Source organism: Amborella trichopoda, chromosome 5, assembly GCF_054954075.1.
Source record: "Amborella trichopoda isolate Santa Cruz 75 chromosome 5, AtrichopodaSantaCruz75HAP2 v2.0, whole genome shotgun sequence".
In the NCBI taxonomy this organism is placed as follows: domain Eukaryota; kingdom Viridiplantae; phylum Streptophyta; class Magnoliopsida; order Amborellales; family Amborellaceae; genus Amborella; species Amborella trichopoda.
Window position 1 is genome coordinate 3,316,969 of NC_142340.1, and position 20,721 is coordinate 3,337,689.

Below are 20,721 nucleotides of genomic sequence, written 5' to 3' on the forward strand. Positions count from 1 at the left end.
ATGTTTAAAACACATTGTACTTCCTCAAGTAAAGAGGTGCTAAAGAAATGGCCTACAATTTTGGCATCTATTTGATTAATCACCACATGAACATTTTTTAAATTGATAGACCTGAAGTTCCTAAACATTTACATCTAAATATCTAAAGAAAATTGAATGGTTCTCTGTTCAATCTTTTAGGACGTTATTTCTTCAAGCACATGTAATAACACATGTTTCTTTTTCTCTGTTCTTTTGTAAAAGTTGGTTGATAGGTTTGAGGATGTTACATCCTAGAAATGCTCCTAGGCATATTTGTACCCAAATGATGGACAATTTGCTCGGATCGGAGCATATAATCTTTTGGCAAAGAAAATTAACTCAGTTTCTAGATAAGGATCACATAAAACGCGCACCCTTAAGTTCCTAGAAGGCTTTAACATAGCTTCAGACGTCTGATATCTGCAGTGGACGACTGGGATGTCGTTCCAAATCTGCAGACTTTGAGAAGAGAAGCAATACACTTTTTCAGTTACTTATTGACATCCAACAGCTGGGTGAAGTTAAAGCACTACAGTAAATTTCAGTGTGCGTATAGAATACTTTTATCTAACAAATTAATCCTTAATCCTGTGTGTGTGTGTGTGAGAGAGAGAGAGAGAGAGAGAGATTCCTAAACTAACATCTCAACAAGTTAGAAGAAAAAATTCACTTTAAGAAAATATACATTATTTTTTGGGAACCAAATGAAAACTTATCAGAATCAGTTAAATTAACCAGTAAATCCTCTGAGACTCAAGAACAAGTTAACTGCACCACCATAGATTGGCCGGCAATCCAAACCTTTCACTGGCAAGCCTGAAATCTGACAATAAACAAAAAAACAAAGAAACACTTTCACTTTCATGTAAATAGAAGAGCTCTAATTAACACAACAAACAATGACAACATGAAAAAAATGAAACATATCAAATCTCATCCATCAAGAAAGAGAGAAGTGAAACAAAATTCAGAAAGCGATGTTACCATGAGCTATGGGGTGACCAAATGGCACTGATGTATCGTAAACTTTTATACATTCAATTGTGCGAAAAATTCAAGAACTTTCATCTTTGGGGTGAAGTGTTCAAGCAATGCCAAATTCTATGCGAACACTGTGGAGTCAATCTGTACAAGATTGGGAAAGATTTCTCGCAGATTAGCCATATAAGCTGGTGAGTCTGCCTGCATAATGCACAAAATGAAAGAACATAAGTAAAGACCAGAGAGTCCGAGCCTCGGACTTTGTTACAATGGGTTAAGTATAATCCCAAAAAGATCATGGACACCTCTCTCTCTCTCTCTCTCTCTCTCTCTCAGACACACACACACACACGAAAAGATCTTCGAGAGCTCTCCCTCCCTCCCTCCATGTTTGTGAGTGAGCTATTGTACTGAGCTCATTTGAAGTCTGAAACTTTCCAGATAAGAAAGTGAGAAAGGCAAAGAACCATACACATGGGTTGTGCTCAAGGTAAATTGTAGTCAGCGTCTCTGTGGAACCAGCAACTGCTTTACCAATCCCTTCTAATGAAGCTATTTTGTTGTCATTAAGCCATAGGTCCTCCAATCTGCAGAGCACAGTATTGCTATTACATGAACACAAAGGCATGCAAATCTTCAAAAAGGAATTAAAAGAAAATAAGAACACAACCCAATGTTTCATAGGGAAAAAAGAAAAAAAGCGATTCTCACTCCAACATTACATAGGGAAACAAGAAAAAAGTGATTCTCACTTTGTCAGGTTCTCGATATCATTCACAGCCGTAAGCTTATTTGATGAAACATCCAAAACCCTGAGATTTTCAAGGGTCGATAGGCCTTCCATTTTCTGAATACCATTATGGCTCAAATATAGTTCTTCCAAGGCAATACAGTGCTGAGAAATATGACAAAAACATCGTTACATTAAAGAAAAAGAAAAGCAACCATTACATACCTATAGAGGATTTCTATCTTGTACCACTCCCATAAGAAACATTTATGCTTGCTACACATTTTTCGCTAAATAATGCCCATAGACATCTGTAGTGAAACATCTTTTGCTCCTGTAACTTTCTGTAATTTAGTACGGCAGCAGTGAAAGAATCATACAAATAAATGGTAGACAATTAGCCATTGGAATGCACACCATATCTTTCAAAAAACCTACACCCATAGAAATAAAAAAAATGTTTCATAAAGTATTTTTATCATTGCATTTGGCAAATAATGGAAAATTCCCCAACCTAAAAATATTTTGGAACACAATGCTGGAGGGCATTCATTGTCAAAAAAATTTCAAACAAATTTGGCTAAGGAATTCCAATAATTTTACTCTGGGTCTAGCCTAGTTTACATCATGTGATACACATATATATTTCACTGGACACCATACTTAATATGCACTCATAAATATCCATATATTTACAGCAAACTACTGATAAAAAAATTTATTCTGTCAATTTTAGGTGTTATTTTTCATTATACTTCTTAAGTGTGATCTAGCTAACTGGGTCTACCCTAGTTTTCTTCATGTGATACACATATATATTTCGCTGGACACCATACTTAATATGCACTCATAAAATATCCATATATTTACAGCAAAATACTGATATAAAAATTTAATTTGTTCATTTTGGGTTTTATTTTTCATTATACTTCTAACTATAATCTAGCTAAATGTCAATATTAGGGAAATTGATAAGCTTCAGGAAATCCGATATGGTTAATCAAGCCTTAAATAGATTCTAGAACTGGAAATACACATGGAGCATCATGTAAGTTTAGAAGACACTCACAGCAATCTGCAGATCACATATATGAAACTTTAGTTATATCATATTCATTAAGTGGTCAGTCCGCTTGGGAATTCAGAACAAATATTTAAAAGTAGTCAATTAATTCAAGACATCTCATGAAGTTCTCGATTAATTAAGGATAATCAAATGAAGAGAGACAAAGAAGTATGGATAGATAATCGAAGAAAGCGAGGCATATATATATATATATATATATATATATATATATAGGAAAAATCTGGCACTAGCCCACTAGCTCATATAAACATATGAGCCCAACGGCCCAAATTCGATCTGAAGATCACGGATGTCCGGTAATGCTTGAATTTTATTTATTTTTTTACAAATCCAAATCACTTGAAATTTTAGATATGTGTTCTTCTCATCAAGGCGCACCTAATAAAAATATAAAAAAAACTTATTCGTGAAAAAAATGATCAAAATACCCCCAAAACTTTTTGGGGGTATTTTGGTCAATTTATTTATTGTAAAATATTTTTTTGATATTTTTCGAAGATTCCCCTATTTTTGATGAACACACGTCTAAAATTTCAAAGTGATTTGGATTTGTAGAAAATAAAATAAAATTCAAACACTACCGGACATCCTTGATCGTTAGATTGGCCTAGATTCAATCTGGGCCGTTGGGCTCATATGTTCATATGAGCTAGTAGGCTAATCCCAGCTTTTTCCATATATATATCCTGATCTTGATTAATTAAGGATAACCAAATGAAGAGAGACAAAGAAGTATGGATAGATAGATAATCGAAGAAAGAGAGGCATATATGTATATATATGTGTGCGTGTGTGTGTGTGTGTGTTGGCTCCTTTTTTTTTTTTAATTTAGTAGGTGTTGGAAAAGAAAGAAGTCACTAGAGATTAGATATGTACGAGGGAACATTAACTAGTGTGCGGATAATTAGTGGAGAGACAAATGAGTTCTCAGTGACAATGGGCCTATATCAGGGGTCAGCACTGAGCACATAGCTCTTTGTTTTGGTTATGAAAGAGTTAACTAAGCAAGATGATGTATTGTGGTGTATGTTGTTTGCGGATGATATAGTTTTAATCGATGAGATTAGAGGCGGTATCAACGCAATAAAACGTTGGAGGGATGCTATAAAATTTAAAGGTTTAAAACTAGCTTGACTAAAACTAAATATATTGGATGCAAATTTAATAATAATAGGAGTAGAAACGAGAAAATTAAGATTAATGGTTAAGAAATACCTAAAAGAGATTGTTTCCGATATCTAAGGACGATAATCTCGAAGAATGGAGAGATTGAAGACGATGTCGCACATAAAATTAGAACTAGGTGGGCAAAGTGGAGATGTGCATCTAGAGTTTTATGTGATTGCTGCATACGATTGATATTGAAGGGGAAGTTCTATAGGATGGTTATAAGACCAACTATGATTTATGGGATAGAATGTTGTGCGGTCAAGAAACGACATACCCATATGATGAGCATAGCTAAAATAAGGATGTTGAGAAAGATAAGTGGCAAAATAAGAAATGATATAATTCAGAATGAATACATATGAGGGAACTTAGATGTGGCTTCAATAGTCGATAAGATAAGGGAAAGTAGACTTACGTGGGCTGGCCATGTGCAGTATAGACCTGATACAACACCAGTTAGGAGGTGCGACTTGGTTCAAGTGGAAAGTTCTAAAAGAGTAAGGGGAAGGCCCAAAAGACACATAGATAGTAGTGAGAAAAGATATGGTCACTTTTGGTCTTAATGAGGGTATGGCTCTTAATAGAAAAGAATGGAGGAACAAGATTAATGTAGATGAACCCAAATAATAGGGATAAGGCTTGGATGATGTTGACGATATAGGGTTTTTCTATTGTTCACAACCCCTAATAATCATCATAGTCTTCTCCCATTAAACCCTACTAGGTTACATTTAAAAAGGGATGTGAATGGTAAACACTACTCAAAGTACCCTTTCTTTATTCCATGATTTATATAATAAGGGCATTTTTATCATTGGGAAGGGTGTTAGTAATATCTTTACTAAAAGGCAAAGTTGTTTGTCATCTCAAGAAGGGCATTCTTGAAATATTTACTAAAAGACAAGGGCAATTGTAATAATAAAGAACCTAGAGTATCACTCCATATTTACACTCGTCTTTTAATAAAACTATCAGCAATACCCTGTTTAATGACAAAAGTGCCTTTACTTGTTTTACAGTTTTGGAATAAAGAAATGAACTAAGGTAATTCCTAAATATAACCTATAGAATTTCATGGGGTGTGAATAATAGGAAAACCCATAAATATGTGTCTGTGTGCGTGTGCATGGGGGGAGAGATAGAGAGAGAGAGAGAGAAAGAGAGAGAGAGGTTTGCATACCTGAAATCCCAACATGGATGTTAAACGGTTGCTTTGCAAGCTAAATTTACGGATGCATTTCAGCCCACAAAGTTGCACTTCTCGGATACGGTTTCGTCCAAGCCAGAGTTCTTGCAAGTTTGTCAAATTCTGCAAGTTCTCCATGACCTGGAATTGGGAAGATTTTCCACAACAATTACCAAAAACAAGAAAGACAGTGAGCTCCAAGTTGCCCAAAAGAGGCACTATACATAGCTCAGTATAATAGGGCCTTTTCAAAAAGGAAAGCATATTAAGTCCAATGAATTATGGGAAGTCATAGTTCACTAGGATTATGAGCATTTGATGAATGATAAATGGTCAAGGAGAGAGAGGGGATCCACTAGAAAGGACACGACCCAATGGTGGGTCTTAGCATGCTTCCCTCATAAGAATAGTCAAGTGCTCACCCGCAATCTGTTTGAACCCAATTCAAGAATTCTTAGTTCATGTAAGTGATCAAGCTCCACCATCTTGGTCACTTCATTCTTGGAAACATAGAGCTCTTGAAGCATGCTTGAAACTTTGGATACACCCTCCAAGGACGAGATCTCATTGAATGATGCATCAAATACAAGAAGATTTCTGAAAATGCTCACATCTGGTATCTTGGTAAGCTTGTTATCTCTAAGCACAAGTTCCTATCAAGCACAAAAACAAGGGGAGAAAAGCCCATAAAAAAAATTGTCAATCAGAGTGAAGAAAAAAGGATAGAGCTTTATCAATAACATTAAAGATAAAACAATGAAAAACTACAAACAAAAATAGGTAGAAAATAAGAACAACTTAAGTGATAACTCAGGGTGGAGAAAAAAATATTAGGATGAGAAAGTAATTATGAACTATAAAAATAGTAATAAAGACTAACTTTGTCCAGAATTATAAGATATCCAGGGTAAAGCAAAGGTTACAAGATTAGTGATAAAGTTTACATGGTGTCTCTCAAACTCATCTTACGTGGTTATATGGCAGTGTAGAAGTGTCTCAAAAAGAACACATTTCAGCTCATTCAACATCGTCATCATTTCTTTCTTCAGCCCTCATCATTTTTATCGGGTTGTACGAATCACCACCCCCAAAACCAATAAAACATGAATAAGAGAAGAACTCCTCTAACATCCATTTTATTTCTTTCATTGGTTCTTTTCGTACTTAATATGATCACAAATAAACAAAACAAAGCTCTCAAAAGAAGATATTTATAGAGATGGGAAAGGTTTCTCTACTTCCCCTACAGCATAGAAGATCTATGCTTCCCCTAGCATCCAGCCGTCCAATTTTGATCAAGAGAGCCACTCACCGTTTGATCTTAGATCCGACGTCTCACAGTATTTTATTTTTAGTTTTTTTTATACGAATTGTATGAATATGAAATTCGTACGTGCCATCTTCTCATTGGGGTGCACCTATAAAAAGTATTAAAAATATTTTTTTGATAAAATATAATGACCAAAATACCCCTTGAAAATTTCAGGGGTATTTTGGTCATTTTATTTTATTGGAAATATTTTTTTAATATTTTTTGTTAGTGCGAGTTTAATAGACGATTGGACGTCCAAAATTTGATGTCAAAATAGATTATAGAAAAATTTAAAAATAAAATAGTGTAGAGACGTGACGTTGTGATTGGGGCAATCTTAGCCCTCCATTCAGAATGGACGGTTGGATAAGGGGAAGTATATAAGTTTTATGTTGTAGGGGAAGCATAGAAAGCTTGCCCCTCAATAGGCATCCACCATTCAATAAACGACTGCACCATAGTAATTAAAATAGATTATAGAAAAATTTAAAAATAAAATAGTGTAGAGACGTGACGTTGTGATTGGGGCAATCTTAGCCCTCCATTCAGAATGGACGGTTGGATAAGGGGAAGTATATAAGTTTTATGTTGTAGGGGAAGCATAGAAAGCTTGCCCCTCAATAGGCATCCGCCATTCAATAAACGACTGCACCATAGTAATTAAAATCCTAGATCAGTGAGCAGTATAACCATTTAAAGACTTAATTTCCTAAGACACCCAGTTAGACAAAATACCAACCCTTGATCGGGAGATGGTTTAACCATACGCAAAGCTTCAAAAGCAATGCGGGGAACAGTGATTGATAGGTTTCTAATAGAACTAGGCTTGTGGAAGCCTTCAATGGGAGGAAGGATTACCTTGATTAGGTCAGCATCTACCTGTTTATTGTATGTCAATCTTCTCAATTCAAGCCGCAGATGCAAATACAATTTAGAGGCTAAGGAAACAGTTTTTATGGATTGGGTCGATGAAAATTAAAGATTTCACCTAGTGAGTTGGCTTAGTGTATGCAAGCCAAAAGGTAAGGGTACGCTGATTCAGAAGTCTCAGGCTCTGTTAAAAAAGTGGTGGTGGAAACATGGGATGGAACCAGTCCACCTATGAAAGTGGGTAGTGTTGAGTAAACACAATGAGGATGATTATGGAAGGCTCGTAAAAGAACATCGTACAAAAGTCAAGCTATATAGGGCGTGGAATCGTATCAATAGCAGTTGGCCTACCTTCATAAGCAAATACAAACTTACAAAGAATGCAGGTGGCAATGGCAGGCTCAATCAGTTGGGTTAGAGAAATAGTTGGGGTCACATCCGCTTAGCAAAACGTACCCAGAGATGTATACTCTGGCCACAAGGCCGGAGTAACCAGACTTCAAAGATTTCCAAAATTGATGTACAAGAGACAAGTTCATGTACACCAGACGATATAAATATACTAAGACCGAAGAAGAAAAACAAGGTGAAAATTATAGTTTTGGAAACTCTCTCTCTAGATAAAGCGTCTGCTTCTTCGTCTATCTCTCTACATGACAAGTTACCTTCAACTTAGCCACACTCTCCAACATTTCTTCCATTATCTTTCATGGACAAGCCTCCTTGCCCCCCACTTGATGACATCGAGGCAGTCTCCCTCTACGAGGACTGCCTCCTGCCTTGTAGATACCATAATCCAATAAGAAGTGACCTTGCCTCCACCACATTTGAGCAACAGACATGCAGGGGCCCATAATAGGTCACTACATTCCTGCCTTGATGGTTCCTCAGCAAACCTCCTATCCCAGCTAGACATCGGTTGCCCTTCAAGCATCGATCAAAGTTTAGTTTAAGGTACCCCTTCGGTGGATGACTCCACCGCAATGACATTCCTGGCTTCTACAATTCTGCCCCACTGATTTCCTTCCAGTTTGTTTAGAAGTCCGTCAGACTATAACCCCAGGACCTCACCCATGAAAAGACTGCACATCTGACTTGTTCCCTATGATATCCACCCTCTATGTTTGTTACCGAAATGCCAAATGCCTATTGTTTCTTTCCAACCGAAGTTTCCACAGTGACTGCTAGTTATGTGAAGTCACCATAAAATGAGACCCACTTCCACTCTGAGCAAAGGAGCGGCAGACCAATGAGCTAAAAGAGCTTCAACAAAGACAGGTTGGACCCATGAGAATTCAAAAGGAATCAGAACAAAGGACCAAATATTTCCAGCGTAGTGGCAGTGCAAGAAGTGATTTACTCCTTCAACGCCACCCTTGCAGAAGATACAGGCATTGGGGATTCACAAGCCTCTTCTCATAAGATGACGAACAATAGTCCATACTCTGTCCAGAGCCACTAACCAGCCAAAAGCTTGGACTTTTGGATGTTCATGCATTGAAAATACTCTGGAAACAACTAAATTTTCCTCCGGACACCACTCTAAAATCCAGTGCTTAGATCTCATTGAGAAGACACCTTTGGGATCAGGGTCCAAATCAGCAGATTTTATTTGCTTGGCATGAAGAGCAAATTGGGGAGGTCCCTTTGCAGCTTGGTAAAGACCTCAGTGTCCTCCTCTTTGAGTGCTCTCCTAAGGCAGGGTGTCCAAGTCGTTTGATGCCCAGTTTCTTCAGATACTTCAGCTACTGTGATATCAGGTCTTGTAGCCAAAGTAAATAAGGCCAGGGATTCCATGCTAAGAGGGTTTGGAGTGAGCCAGTGATCGCGTGTTTGTCTGCCGTCTCCAAGCTCCCCTCTCACATAGAAGAGACTCTGGAAAGGCTCAGGTTTAGATGCCATATGGATTCCTGTCCTGCATCATGCTCTAAAGGACAATCAGATCACAGCTCATACAAAGAAAGACTAACAGTTGCAGAGTTTCTTTCACTTGCCAAGATGCAATGATGCTTTGATCAGGGAACCACAGAGTAAAGGAGTGCTTTAAGTGATGCCAATGTATAAAATCTTAAAAAGGTGTAGTGCTGGAAACTATGTGGTTCAAAGAGTTTGGTCAATCCTAGGCCCCCATAAGACTCAAGGTTTCTAATGGTTAGACGGGGTAGATAAGGTGCTGACAATCGATCATCTGGAAGAAAGATGCCTGCTCATCCCTACATATGCTTCCTGTTTAAAAAGAACAACAAAATTTAAGAAATTGTTATTATATTGGCCCTTTGCCGACTGCACGGTACATGGGTGACACTTGTCTCGATTAAGGATATGATGCCACAATGGTTTACACCACCATTGCCAAGGTTAGTCTGATTTTTGTGGCGACCAACCTTGCTGAAGGAGAACTTCTCCGCAGTTGGGAAATGCATCTCCCCACAAACATATTAAGGAAGTGATCATGGTCCAGTATCTATAATTGATTATTTTCTAATTGTTGTGCTTTCTCCCTGGAATTTCCTCCAATATACGTTCCTTGTATTCCATGCCCTTCCACCACATATCAATGACATTTTTCCAAGTTTCCCAAAGTGTTTCTAACAAGATTCCAAGCCACCATTTTCTTCTACTTTATGCTTTTTCCATATGATGCTCCAAACATTTTCATGCATGAGAATCCCCAATTTCTCATCCATGTCTCTGATGTTTCTATATTGTGTTCTTTCATACAATTTATTGTAGTCTTTCAAATGTTCCCATTTCCCTAATCTCTTTTTTGAATAATGAGTTCCATAGCGGCATAAAATGTCTCCAAGAGGCATCTACCATTCCGCCAATTGTGTACCCAAAACTAAACATCGGATTTGAGGTCATATGACAACGTCAAGTTCCAAAAAGTGAAGGAAAACCAAACAACAAAGCAAAAACCGTCACGCTTAGATATTCTTAGATATGGATAAAGGAAGTCCAACTATGTAGTAGATACCCAGAAACCTTTCAAGACAGAAGAGTATAAAGACAAAGAAAGATGAGAAACATTTATCAATATCATGTACCTAATATTATCACAAGGAAATGGAAAGATTCAAACAAACAAAGCAAATGAGATATGTTTCCTCAAACAATATCTTGACCATAACTATCCTGATTTGTATCAGTAGCAGCATTTTTATTCATAATACTACCACCAGACAATAACATCAAAATGACCATTAACATGAAAAATAATAGAAATAATTACAGCCCAATAGCTATTCTTGGCATCATTGGCAAGCTATAGTTGGCACTTTCTTTTCTTTTTTTTTGATATTTATAGCATTGAGGAAATACTGGACATATAGTAACCCGTTCAGATCAACTAAGAAACAGATGATGGAGAAAAAAAATGAATTAACAGAAATTAACAGAAGGAAACAAGTATTTTTTATCAAGATGGAACAGAATGGTGCTAGTTTTTTCTTTTCTCTTTTTCTTTCTTTTCTTCTTTTTTGAGAGAGAAAAGTTATAGTGATTAAAATGAACAAGTTACAAGCTAGTCAAACTAGTTATTCATCATAGATGAATTGATGAAATAATCAAATCAACTAAATTAATCGTTTTTCTTCAAAAAACAAACAAATTTAATCATAAGAATGTCAAGATAAAAAAGAAAAAATTTGGATTTTATGCTAGGAATCAAACCCAACAAACTGAATGAATCAATAAAAAAAAGTTCAAAATCAACAAAACAAAATGCGGGCTTTCATCAATAAATAAACTAACAGAGAAAGAAACCAAAATGAATCAATATGAGTTTGTGGGTTTTCATAAGAGCTCACCAGGAGGCCAGAAATTGCAGTCCAATGGCAAAGCGGCTCAACCCCTTCATCAGAGAAGAGATTTTGCCTGAGAAAAAGCTTCTTCAGCTGCCTTAGCTGCCCAATTCGGGGATCCAGTGAAGATAAACGATTTGCAGTCAAGTCAAGCTCTACAAGAGACGATGGGAGTTCGACTCCCTGTAAGTCATGGAGTTGAAAGCTTGTAAGATCAAGGTAGTTGGCCGAATCAATACTATCTTCGGGTGCTTCTTCCGTTTTTGCTCCATTGTTCAATACCTCCTCTGCTTTTGCCCCATTACTGGGAGCCTCTTCTGGGTTATCTGCCATTTGAAAGGAGACTAGAGAGATGGGAATTGGGGTTTGGATAGAAGAGAGAGAATGAAAGGAGAAGAGTGAAATATGGGGATTGAGAGAGAGAGGGAAAAAAGAATAGAGACTTCAGGAGTTGGAAAAGTATAAGTGCACAGAGAAAATCATCCAAAAAGGGCAATGAAAGAAAAGGGCGAGATTTGAAGAGAAGTTGGGTAAAAACCAACATGCGTTTGTGCTCTCTCCTTTGAGCAAGCTTTCTATGATTCCCCTAGAAAGTTATATCCTCCTTTATCCAACCGTCCATTTTGAATGGAGGGTTAAGATTGTTTCAATCACAATGACAATTCTCTACACTACTTTATTTTTAAATTTTTTTCTATAAACTATTTTGATACCAAATTTTGGACGTTCAATCTTCTATTAAACTCGAACTAGCCAAAAATATAAAAAAAAACATTTTCGATAGTCACTAAAATACCTTTAAAAGTTTTAAGTGGTATTTTGATCATTATATTTTATCAAAAAATTATTTTTAATAAGTGCATCCCAATGAAAAGATGGCACTTATCAAATTTCATATGCATACAATTTTTATAAAAAAAAACTAAAAAAAAAATACTTTGAGATATCGTATCTAATATCAAATGATAAGTGGCTCTCTTGATAAAAAATTGGACGGCTAGATGATAGGGGAAGGATAGAACTTCTATGATGTAGAAACCTTTCCCCTCTCCTTCTCTCCCTCCTTAGAGAAATTGGGCAAAAATTAAGAGAAGAGGTTTTTATAAAGCCTAGGCTTGAAAATCAAATAAAGTCTCACCTCAAATCCTTGTTTGGAAAGCACTTTTGGCCACATAAATATTCATAATGGTTCTAGAATCAATTTTTAACACCACAATAAAATTTGAAACTCAAAAAATTACTGATTTTGCGGATCTTTGAACACTTATTTTTAGGGAGAAATAAATAGTCTAGATAATTTGTTAAAATATACACTATTTTTTAAAGTTTGAAGTTCTAATTTTTTCATAGTCATAATGTTCAAGTCGAGATGATCCATGCAAAGATTTTCCAATGCTTGGGTTACAATTTTCAATAAGTTATTAGGTGAGGCTTTCCTTATTTTGATGGAACTACTGCCCTATCAAACCATTTTCCAAAATTACGATGCCTTTATGAAGCCCCTCTCTCTCCCTCTCTGTTTGGAAATAATGAAAGAACCAAGATAGTTTCTCTGTAAGATAATCTTTAATAAGAATTGAAAAAGAGAAAGTATAGAATGAGACCATTTACATTTGATACAAAGTTATCACATTAATTTTGACTATTGAATGGGAAATTGGGTGGCTACAATTATTCTATGGATTAAACATAAATTTCAAAAAAAAAAATTTCGAACTTTGTAATTATATAATTATAATAAATTATGACCACCTTGTAATTATAAAGAGTGGCATTCTCCATTAGACTCTGACCTCTCAAGCGAAACAGAGATGAGGCTTAAGTCAAGGAAAGACACCTCTCAACACAAAACCAATTGTAAAATAAGGCCTACAAATTTTAAAAACACCATTTTTCCCAACTAACTGGGGTTGCATAATATCATATTATTCTCTAATCCTACGACAAGGTCACATTCTTAGCCATCAAATTTCAAAGCAAGCAACTGAAGTTATATTACAAAAGTTCAAAAGAGAAATTCGACTTTTTAATGAAAAATTCTTATAGTGAGCTCTTTATACCAAAAGTAAATGGCCTTAGAGCATGCCTTTCCTTTCATTTCCTATTGAAATATCTGCTCCATTGCATGAGACCTTACCAAACACTAACCCATTGACCAATCTAGGAGCTTTATGAGGTAATGCACTTTAATGCATCAGCAGTGAAAAAGGTTTGACAAATTTCAACTAAGAAACATGATAAGAGAGAGAATAAGAATGTTCCCCAAAGAACTCCACCTAAGGAAACCAAGAAAGCTAATCACATGACAATTGCATTGAATCAAAATCTCTCTCACACAAATTAAATCATAACAACAAACCCTGGAGAGGATCTCACCTTCCGTTGGCGATTACAAATGCCATCTCTCTATCTCTCTCTCCTTATAACTGGAACATGAATTTGCACCTCCCGCCCCCACCACACACTCAATATCTAACATACATATACATTTTATATCTGCTTGCTTTAACCTCAAATTCCCCCACCCACCCCCCCCCCCCCCCCTTCCGTCTCCTTTTCTCACGAACATGCACACACACACACATCATCTGAAGGCAAAATTTAAGTTAACAGATCCAATCCAAAAAGATTAGGGAGAGGCCTCATCAATGGGTGCCCAGAAATTGCACTCATTCAGATGCCAAACATTAAATCCATAATTTTTGAGACGACCGACTTTGAAGGCGAAGCAATTGCCCCGGCATTACGCTGATTTCCATCTTGTGACTGTAAATAATAAGGTCGGGACGAGGCCCTCAAAAAGCTCAGAGTTGAGCTCCTACTTGAAGAGTGAGGGGGCACAACCATAAAGGCATGGTTTATGGGCTTCTGACTTAGAGCTTGCCTCTGAACGGGGTCCAATAGCTTCACCCCAACAATAAGCAATCCATTTATCTGCATTCCATTTTTCGCAAGAGCTTTCTGGGCATCAAATCGGTTCTGTGAGAGAGAAAGAGAGAGAACAGCATCAACACCAATATACAGCATGCAATTTCTGAATACAATTATATCTTAGAGATCAGGGGCAGTTCACATACAAAGAAATCTTGGAAGAAATCAACTAAGCTCAAATTAAAAGTAAGCAAGCAATTCTAACATACTGTATATGCCCCCCCCCACACATATATATATATACATGTACATACATGTAGATCTTATGCGAAGTACATGGACCCAACAAATGTTCTCCCATAAGGACAAATAATACTGGCTGAATTACTTGAGGTAGCCAATGTACGCTGCGTAACTTTCAACAAACTTAAGCAACATGATTGAAGAAACATATATCAAGTGAAACTGCTCAGTTATTTTAGGAGGAACTGTAGTTATCGTATCAAGAACCAGGCACTTATTCTTATCGAACCTATCTAACAACAAAACCACACCAATAATATTATTTTCTTCTTTTTTCTCTAATCAATTGTTTGTCAGAAGAAGCCCCAACATTGGATGGTATTGTAACTCAACATGAACATAGGGGATCACTTATAATGATTCAGCCATCCTCATCACAGGGCGTGCTAAACAACAACATGAACAGACCACTTTTGACAGAGGTCTCTTTTTTAGGCTATGAATAAATGTTAACATCATGGATCGGTGTTTTTCCATATCACAAATTAATAAGTGGGAAAAACAGTATCATGAATTAGGAATCAATAGCTTGTACTATCATTGGATTGCTATGCGTGTCTAAAATAACATGGCTAATCATGTAAAGATAATTATACTGCTCCTTTTCCATCATTACATGACATATTGTATAAGCATGTGCAGTGACGCAAGCAGAAAAGTTTAAACAAATATTATTTGATGATAAGCATATGGTGACAATAGTGGATCCCCTTTGTCTTTCTAGATTTAGCGCTTAATAAAGAGTATGATAAGCTATCTTGATAGACAACAAAAACTGCCATTGAATGGTCATATGAATTTCGCAGGTGTGCAACTTAGGTAGTCCTGGTAAATTACTAGAGAGCGAGAAAGAGTACAGTCCTGCTAAATTAGTAGAGAGATAGCACAGTCCTGCTAATTAGTAGAGAGAGTACATCTCTAGAGGAACAACATTGAAACATAATGAACGACGTCATTCAGCCTATTGCTAACAATGAAAATATGGTTGTTGTACATGTGAACTTATTATTGCACTAGTAGACAACAAACTACTTTCAAACACATCTCATTTCTTGATTTTTCACCAAAATAATGTGCAAGAAATGAAAAATGTTGGAATTTTATATTTTGAATGGCTTTCCTCTAAAGCCATGCATCAAACACATGCAGAAGTTTTCTTTCATAAGTTAAGTTTAACACATAAAAAGGCATAAGTAAAGGTTTAGATGAGACTAGGTATCCCCCCGAGTGCAAGTGAAGTTGTCGCACAAGCAAAGCTTACCACCATCGAAACAAGTTTAGAAATTATAGGGACGCCAATGGGACTCTGACAGCAGGGCACATAGGAATCTAAATCAAACAAAAGAATGATTCGAAACTTAGATAAGTGATAGATTCAGGGTTGCAGTTACTATTTGCCTTGAGTAACCATAGGTATATTTCTTGTTAGGGACAACAAAATGAATCAACCAACTCCATATTTTAGACCTAAATCTAATTAATGTTAGTGAACTACCTCCATACTCAATGGTAAAGCTCCAGAATATATTTAAGGAAAATGCATTACTCAAGGAAAAGGGCAAAGGAGGGTGCAATTGCAAGACTCTCTGAGTGTGAAATTTGAAAATAGATGAGGTTAGGGATTTGAACTCCATATGCATGGGATGTAGTATTGCAAGATTGGAAGCAAAAAAAATAAACAATTTCTAAGATCAGTGAATTTTTTCCAATAGTTGCAATAGTTTGAAAATGGAGGTAAACACTTTGAATGAAAAAGACAGGATCAACAGTTCATACTTTTCAATATTTTTAACTCATAAGGTCTGAGAACAACAAAACAGCAATTAGCATCCCATTAGAAGTATGTCAAACCATCACAATACTCTTAGCCATTAAACATAAGCGGAGACTGCAGATAAATTAAAGGAGTATCAGTGAAAAGAATATGGAGACAAGTATGGTATAAAAACAATGGTACCATTGGATGCTTATGAGTGAGAATATTCGATCACGATCATTTACGATGTTATCATTTTTGATAATATGCAATAATTACATCACGATTACCCTTGAGATCAAAGCAATAATCTACCTATATGGAGGACAAAATGATAACCTGATATAGGATGTGCATCCAATTAGCATCTCTTGGACCTGGTACATGCTTCAATATTATGCCACACTTTTCAAACTCCTGTAGAACTAAATTGGTATCTCCAGGGGAAAAACTGAAAAAAAACAAGAATGAATAGAGAACATGAATGAGGCATATCAGGTCCATAATAGTTTGTATTCAATTCAAATCTATTGAAATATTACTTCATCAAACTTTCCAAAGAGTAGGAAGTGACACAGTTAACAGGGGGGGAACTTAGCTCATAGAATTATCCAAGAACAAGAATGTAATAGATGGTGATAGGAAGGGAAATGAGTTAGGATACAAGGAAACGTCCAAATAACTAGCAAATAAATGCATGGCCAGCATCATTAAAAAAAAAATATTCATAGATGCATTTGAAGCACAATGGCCAACAAATGCCTAGAAACCAAATATCATTAAAGAGTGCATATTGCACCCTAATATCATAATATTCCAGAATAATATAGAATCTATTGTAATCTTAATTATGTTAGTTCACGTGCAATCTTTTTTTTTTTTTTTTTGGTAATTTAGTGGGGAAGACAGACCCCTACCCGTTTTTTATGTGCAACGTTTGATAGGGTAAAATCATATCTTGAAATATCCAAAATTCCAAATAGCCCCCTAAATATCTAATCCCAAAAAATTCCAACTTACAGTTGAATTTTGCGGGATTGAACCTCTCCATCATTTTTTTTTTATTTTTTTGCATCCTCCCTCCCTCCTGGAATTCTTAAAAACCCTTCTCCTGTCTCAGTGCCAACCTACTTTCTGTTGCATTCTTTGGATTGGAGTAAATGGTTATGGTTTGTTTCAGAATTTGTCTGGTTTGTGACTTTCTACTGGTTAGAAACCCAAATCTATGAATAAAGGGAACTCGAGATCATTCCGTAGTCTTTTGCAAGGCAGATTTTCGGGCCTATTATAAAATCTTCATCAGCTTCTGCACAACTAGTTTCTAAGGGTGAAGTCCTTGATACCGTCCCAAAACTTTGTTCATCTGCAATTTCTAAAGAAAAAGCAACAGTGTTCTCCTTGTCCTAAATAACATCAAAAAAGCCTTTCCCATGGGTTATGAGAGTTCGCCATGCCCTTAATGTGGGAACCCTCATAAACTATGGCTTTAATGGTATTTGTAGAGAGAGCAAAACTGTAATGGTTTTGAAGCTACATCGAGATGTGAAAGGAAGAGGGCTTTCTCTTACTACAATAAGCAAATGTTCTCTCTCCCCATTGTGTTGTGCTTCTATGAAATTGTTAATTATTGTGCATAATACAGACAGGCAGTCAAACATGTATAAAAATATAAAATTCATATATATATATGAAGCTAGGTAACATCTTTATTCAAATTTCTAAAAATTTGAATATTCAAATCTTGTTTTGGCAAACATGCCCTAAAGAAATGCTTGGAAAAGGAATGACACGGGGAACTTGAAGAAACAGGATGACAAAATACATGACAAACCTAGACAATTTGCCAAGTAAACAGATTTCTTACAAGCTGGGGAGAAAAGAAGATGATGATTCACAAAACGGCTCAATGGAAATAAATTTGCCACTCATTATCAATAATAAAGTTCCGGCCAATAATGGAATAACTAAAATGGATCTTGAATAAGAGCTAATAGCAAACATGCACTCATGCAAAGCAAAATCAATAATTAGTAGAAATGCTTTTTACTTGGCTTGGCCGCAGAACTCGGCCACCGCCCTGGCCGAGTTACTCAGAAGAGTCGGAGTTTACGTGCTCAAGTCCGCACCAAGCTCAAAAATGGAAAAGAGAAAGTTATAGAAAATAAGGAAAATTATTTAAAAACCAGTTAAAATAGGAAAAAAGTAAATTAATAAACAATAGAAATGCATGTAGAAGACAACAAGAAGTTCTCTGAAAGTAAAAAAATGAAAAACCATCTGAACATCATTTCTGTCGGAAAAATGACAAAATATAGAGAAACTAAGAAGAATATCTTTAGAAAAATATAAAACCCTAAAATAAACAGAAGTACATCTAAGTCATTTATACTTGATTCAATCAAACATTAAATCAATTATAAACTAACTCTACTCATATTACTATAAAACTATAAAATGATTTAAACATTTAATTGTGCTAAATTTCAAAGTGTAGTAGTGAACAAAGCATACCCAAAAACTGTAACCCATTCTTCCTCAGCCAAATCACCAACAGGCACAGTATTCCTCTGCAATTCAGGCCTCGCAACCTCTCTAGGGGGTGGAAGAGTAAGCAAAGCAACAGTTTGTTGTTGTACTTCAACAACACCAGTAACAGGTGAACCCCTCCCCTTCTCCACTCCATTAATGACCTCTTTTGGAGGTGACCACCAACCAGAACCAGGTGTCATGGCATATGAACTGGTGGCCTCGGGTGACCCATGTATCATTTTGCCCTTCATTGAAGAGAGGTTTGGGGTATGCTCCAGCGACCCATTTACCATTTTGCCCCTCATTGGAGAGGGAGAATCTCGACCAGAGGACCTGAATTCGGGTGAGGTTGGGTAATCGACGATGCTTGGTTCCGGTGAAAATTCAACTCGATCATCAAGGGTAAAAAGCGGCGGAGGGGGAGGGTCAGCACCCCCGAAATTTTCTTTCCATAGAGCTGAAACGGCAGCTGCTTGCCCAGGGGTGGAGAATCTCCCCCTTTGAGTGGATATGGGAGAAGCCAAGTCCTTGAACAACAAGGATTGCTTTCCAGTTTTTGTACTTCTTTGAGCTGAAGCACTCATTTTTTTCTCTCTAGGTTTTGCAGGGTTTAAGGTATATTTAGGGGAACGAATTCTGATTTCAGTGTGATTGCAATGGTGGGACTGTTTCTTAGGTTTTGGGAGTTTGCTTCTACGCTATTTGAGCAAAATAGAGACCATGGAAAGTGAAGCGAGTACGCTAGGGCAAAGATGACAACACCTTGGAGAGAATTCAGTATGGATATGTCTTGAAATGGGGAGGAAACTAGGGCAAAGCTGAGAAAGTAAATGACCTTTGAGATAATTGAGTATGACAATTTCTTGAAATGGCAAAGCTGATATGATGATTGAGAAACTTGGATATGACGATTCGTGTAAGTAAACAACGCCTTTAACTGAAACAGATGCAGAACAGAGATGGAGAAAATGAAGAATGTAATGTGAGAAAGTGGGGGATGAAGAGCTCAATACCTGACTGTTTATGTCCAACTAGTCCTTCAAAAAATGAAATAGACCCCGTAACTGAAAGTGATGAGATAGAGACCACAGAATACCTCTACACTCGTACAAAACTCAAGCTTGCAAGACGAATCAAAGCCAGAGAGAGCAATTCAGGTTGAAAAAACAAGATTACCAGAAACAAAACCCTGGGAGAGAGAGAGAGAGAGAGAGGGGGGTGGGGTAGGGGGGTATAATAGAATTTGATTACCGAAACTGTAAGCAAATGGTGGAAGCTGGTGTAAGGTTTTCATTGAAAGAGGAGAATAGCATTGGAATTTGAATTTGAAGTTGCAGAAGACTAGGGTTAGGGTTTTAGAAGTTGAAGAAGAAAAGGGAGGGATGGACGAAAATTTGAAAAAGGAATCTGAGCTCCTTTTTGTTTCCCCCCAAAGTTCTTCTCTCAAATTTGCGAGGGGAGCAAAACCCTAATTTCTATAAAGTAATGTAGGAAATTAGGAACTGAGCAACTACTACAAGGAGTGGGAAAACATCATTTGTGATTTGCGGGTTAGGCCCCCACAAAATAACTAACAAAGGGCGTTAAAACGTCTAAGTGAATCTACGAGGGTTTTATTATATACTTTTTCTATCTTAAAATATTTGTTATTATATACTTCTCTATCTTAAAATACCCCAAAATATTTGTTCAGACCCGTAAACAAGGATATGTTTTAGGACGCGGTTAGCTTGTGGGCCACGGACTCACATGTAAAAATACGGGCCCTTTAATAATTAATTTTTAAAATAATATTTGATCTTATTTTTTAATGAATATATGATCTTTAATATGATGATTATTAATATGTAAAAATAAATAAATTTAAAAAACTAAAAGTGATATTTTTTTAGAGAAACTATTTGAACAATTTATTTTACTTTTTTTTTTTTTTGGAGGAATGTTAAGGGACTTTGTTTTGGTGGATGGTGTAAATCTCTAGCCCGCATAGTAGCGGGTGCGGGTTTGGCCGCACTAAACAATTTTCCTGTTTTTTTTAAAGGGTATGGTTTGTATAAAGTTGAGGCTTTGAACAATCAAAATAAATAACACATTCAAATAGT

The 20,721-nt window shown here is 36.4% G+C and overlaps 2 protein-coding genes across 3 annotated transcripts; both read right to left on the bottom strand.

Annotated features, from left to right (window-relative positions):
- Nucleotides 1-673: 673 nt before the first annotated feature.
- LOC18443384 (Leucine-rich repeat (LRR) family protein) lies at nucleotides 674-11,874 on the bottom strand. Of its 2 annotated transcripts, none has more exons than XM_006853574.4 (7): nucleotides 11,167-11,874; nucleotides 5,598-5,828; nucleotides 5,170-5,316; nucleotides 1,755-1,897; nucleotides 1,475-1,589; nucleotides 1,006-1,203; nucleotides 674-844 (listed from the first exon to the last, which is right to left on the bottom strand). In XM_006853574.4, exons 1-6 carry the CDS (start codon nucleotides 11,491-11,493, stop codon nucleotides 1,123-1,125), a joined length of 1,044 nt encoding a protein of 347 aa, XP_006853636.1. In that variant the 5' UTR covers nucleotides 11,494-11,874; the 3' UTR covers nucleotides 674-844; nucleotides 1,006-1,122. The 2 variants fall into 2 exon arrangements, with proteins under 2 accessions (XP_006853636.1, XP_088723032.1); XM_088866906.1 differs by having other exon boundaries at nucleotides 1,755-2,066.
- A 1,567-nt stretch (nucleotides 11,875-13,441) lies between these two features.
- Nucleotides 13,442-20,209, bottom strand: LOC18443385 (mitotic phosphoprotein N' end (MPPN) family protein). Its single transcript, XM_006853575.4, has 3 exons — nucleotides 18,602-20,209; nucleotides 16,430-16,541; nucleotides 13,442-14,139 (listed from the first exon to the last, which is right to left on the bottom strand). Exons 1-3 carry the CDS (start codon nucleotides 19,201-19,203, stop codon nucleotides 13,834-13,836), a joined length of 1,020 nt encoding a protein of 339 aa, XP_006853637.1. The 5' UTR covers nucleotides 19,204-20,209; the 3' UTR covers nucleotides 13,442-13,833.
- Between the last annotated feature and the right edge of the window lie 512 nt (nucleotides 20,210-20,721).